At 54.1% G+C, this 2,102-nt stretch overlaps 1 protein-coding gene and 1 long non-coding RNA gene across 2 annotated transcripts in view; both read right to left on the bottom strand.

Moving 5' to 3' along the window:
• Positions 1-2,102, bottom strand: part of MRPL1 (mitochondrial ribosomal protein L1) — a 22,244-nt gene that overhangs the window by 18,463 nt on the left and 1,679 nt on the right. The window contains exon 3 of the mRNA XM_009288833.1: positions 844-850. Within this exon, the coding sequence (XP_009287108.1) occupies positions 844-850 (7 nt within the window). The remainder of the gene's footprint in view (positions 1-843; positions 851-2,102) is intronic.
• LOC103906643 lies at positions 1,111-1,931 on the bottom strand. The gene is made up of 2 exons (XR_658013.1): positions 1,831-1,931; positions 1,111-1,328 (listed from the first exon to the last, which is right to left on the bottom strand). It is a non-coding gene; the product is annotated as an uncharacterized LOC103906643 (long non-coding RNA).

Consider the following 2,102-nt stretch of genomic DNA (forward strand, 5'->3'; position numbering starts at 1 on the left):
ATCCCGGCTTGTGACCGGTAGCCGGTGAGGGGGACATTGCCGGGGCCTGATTAAAAGCTTCCAGCCCGGTTCTTAACCGGAGGCGGCCTCGGTACAAAACCGGGGTTGTCCCCGCAGCCCTGCGAACAAAACTGAACACCCCCACCCCCACCAAAAGGCGTTCAGGGGGCTGGGCCTGCGCCAGAGAGAGCCAACATGGCGGCGCCTCCTGCGGGCCGCGGGCAGGCGGAGCCGCTTCCCTCAGAAACCGGCACGTTTCCGCCTGAAACACACACCCGCGTGGGTTAACGTTGGCCGTTCCGCTCTTAACGTTTTCTGCTGTGAGTCCCAAGTAATTCAAGGAAGAGATTTTTCTGGCTGCCGTCACCCTTGTTCCCTTGCAAATGGGTTGGGAAAAGATCCGCCTGGCCTACAAACCTACTCGTGGCGCAGCACCCACCTAGAAGGGCTTTGTTTAACCGGGTCCTAAGCTGTTCAGATATATGTAATAAACTATAATCCTGTCTCTTGCTATATGCACGCTCGTTAAAGGGGGCTTGTTTATTCCACACTGACGTGCTTTTGACTAGAAACGTCCCGACTCCTGCAGTTCCACCCCCCTCCCTGATCAGTCTGTGTCCAAGAATATTCTCTAAATTCAATCAAGTCCTTCCTGCTCGAAACTCTGGGCTCAGGCTCATCTTGTCTGTTGGTTTGTTCGGGAATACCGGTAACCCTGACTTACGATGACACTACGTGTTTTGTCGTGGTGCAAGACGATTCAAACGTTCCGCAGAAACGGCAGCGTTTGCCTCCATGGGGACCACGGGCACCGCGAAGGCCCGGCAGCTGTCGGACGTTTACGTCTCCCCTGGCATTCCCCGATACAGCAGGGAGCCTCTTGAACTAGAACTGTTATTTTTAAATCAGGCGTACGTGCGTACGTAAAACGAGTCGTAACAAAACCGATAATGTGTTCGTCCAATGTAACTATACGCCTAGCGTCCCAGGAAGGGACCGAGATGGGAAGGTGTGAGGGTGACGGGAGGAAAAAAAAACCCTCCTCAGTTAAAAAGTCTCAGTGAGAAGTGAAAAAGCGTGAATTTAAAACACAGAGGCAGAGCAGGTTTGGGGGAAGGGGTTCTTTTCGGGTGGGCATTAGACCCGTATGTCTCTTACAGCGGTGGCAGATGTAATACAAGACTCACCCCGTGGCTCTGTTTAATATGCACCTGTGATCAGGTAACGACCTGCATCCTTTACGGTCTTCCTCCATGACTCCTCAATCCCCTTGTGAGCCTCCGACTTGTTAGACACAAGGTGGCCGCTGTGGATCATGGATTTTGGCCCTGGGAGGGAAATAAGGGCTCACGGTTAACGTGCACCCATTCCCGATTACTCACGTGCTCTGAAGCCCATTTCCTATCTAAACCCCTTGCTCTATCACAGAGGCTCCTTCTACACTTCCCGCTGAGCATAAATGAGCTTTTTCGGTCCAGCACGAGTCCAGGCAGCTGCAGTAGAAAGCAAGTTCGAATAAAAAGCTCTCCGGCCTGATCTCTGGTCCCACCCTGTGCCCCCCAGCCGCCTGCTGCTCCCTCAGACACCTCCCTGCACCTCTCTGACGCTTTTTGTTTCCCAGCACCATTTTCCCACCTGGACTGTCCCACAGGTCAGCGCGCAAAGACCTACATCCCCCCCCGCCCCTGGCTGCTGCTTTTATTTTATTTTTCAATCCACCTTTCCCTCACGGTAGGCCCACATTCCTCCTCATCGAACGTGGAAACGGCCACCAAAAGGATTTTGGTGTGTCTGAGAGAATTTGGTCTTTAATGCTGGAGTGACATTTACCTGCTCTTCCTTGCTTCAGCTGCCCAGAAGAGTATCCCGTCTCACATGGGTCCGTACAACCGAAATCTGGGTGCTGAAAAAGATTTCCCAGGAAAGAAGCTGCTGCCTGTAGAGAAACAAACGTGACTGACGCCGAAAAGGAGACGTCTGCACCCTCAAATCCCCCACTGAACACGGAGGTCTGCCCCTGCAGCCCCCTGGCTTCGCCGGCGGCCATTTCCCTCTCCTGCTCTCCCAACCCCGGGGGTGAGCGGCCCCCTACTCACCGCCCC

Source organism: Aptenodytes forsteri, unplaced genomic scaffold (genome assembly GCF_000699145.1).
Source record: "Aptenodytes forsteri isolate BGI_AS27 unplaced genomic scaffold, ASM69914v1 Scaffold221, whole genome shotgun sequence".
Lineage (NCBI taxonomy): Eukaryota > Metazoa > Chordata > Aves > Sphenisciformes > Spheniscidae > Aptenodytes > Aptenodytes forsteri.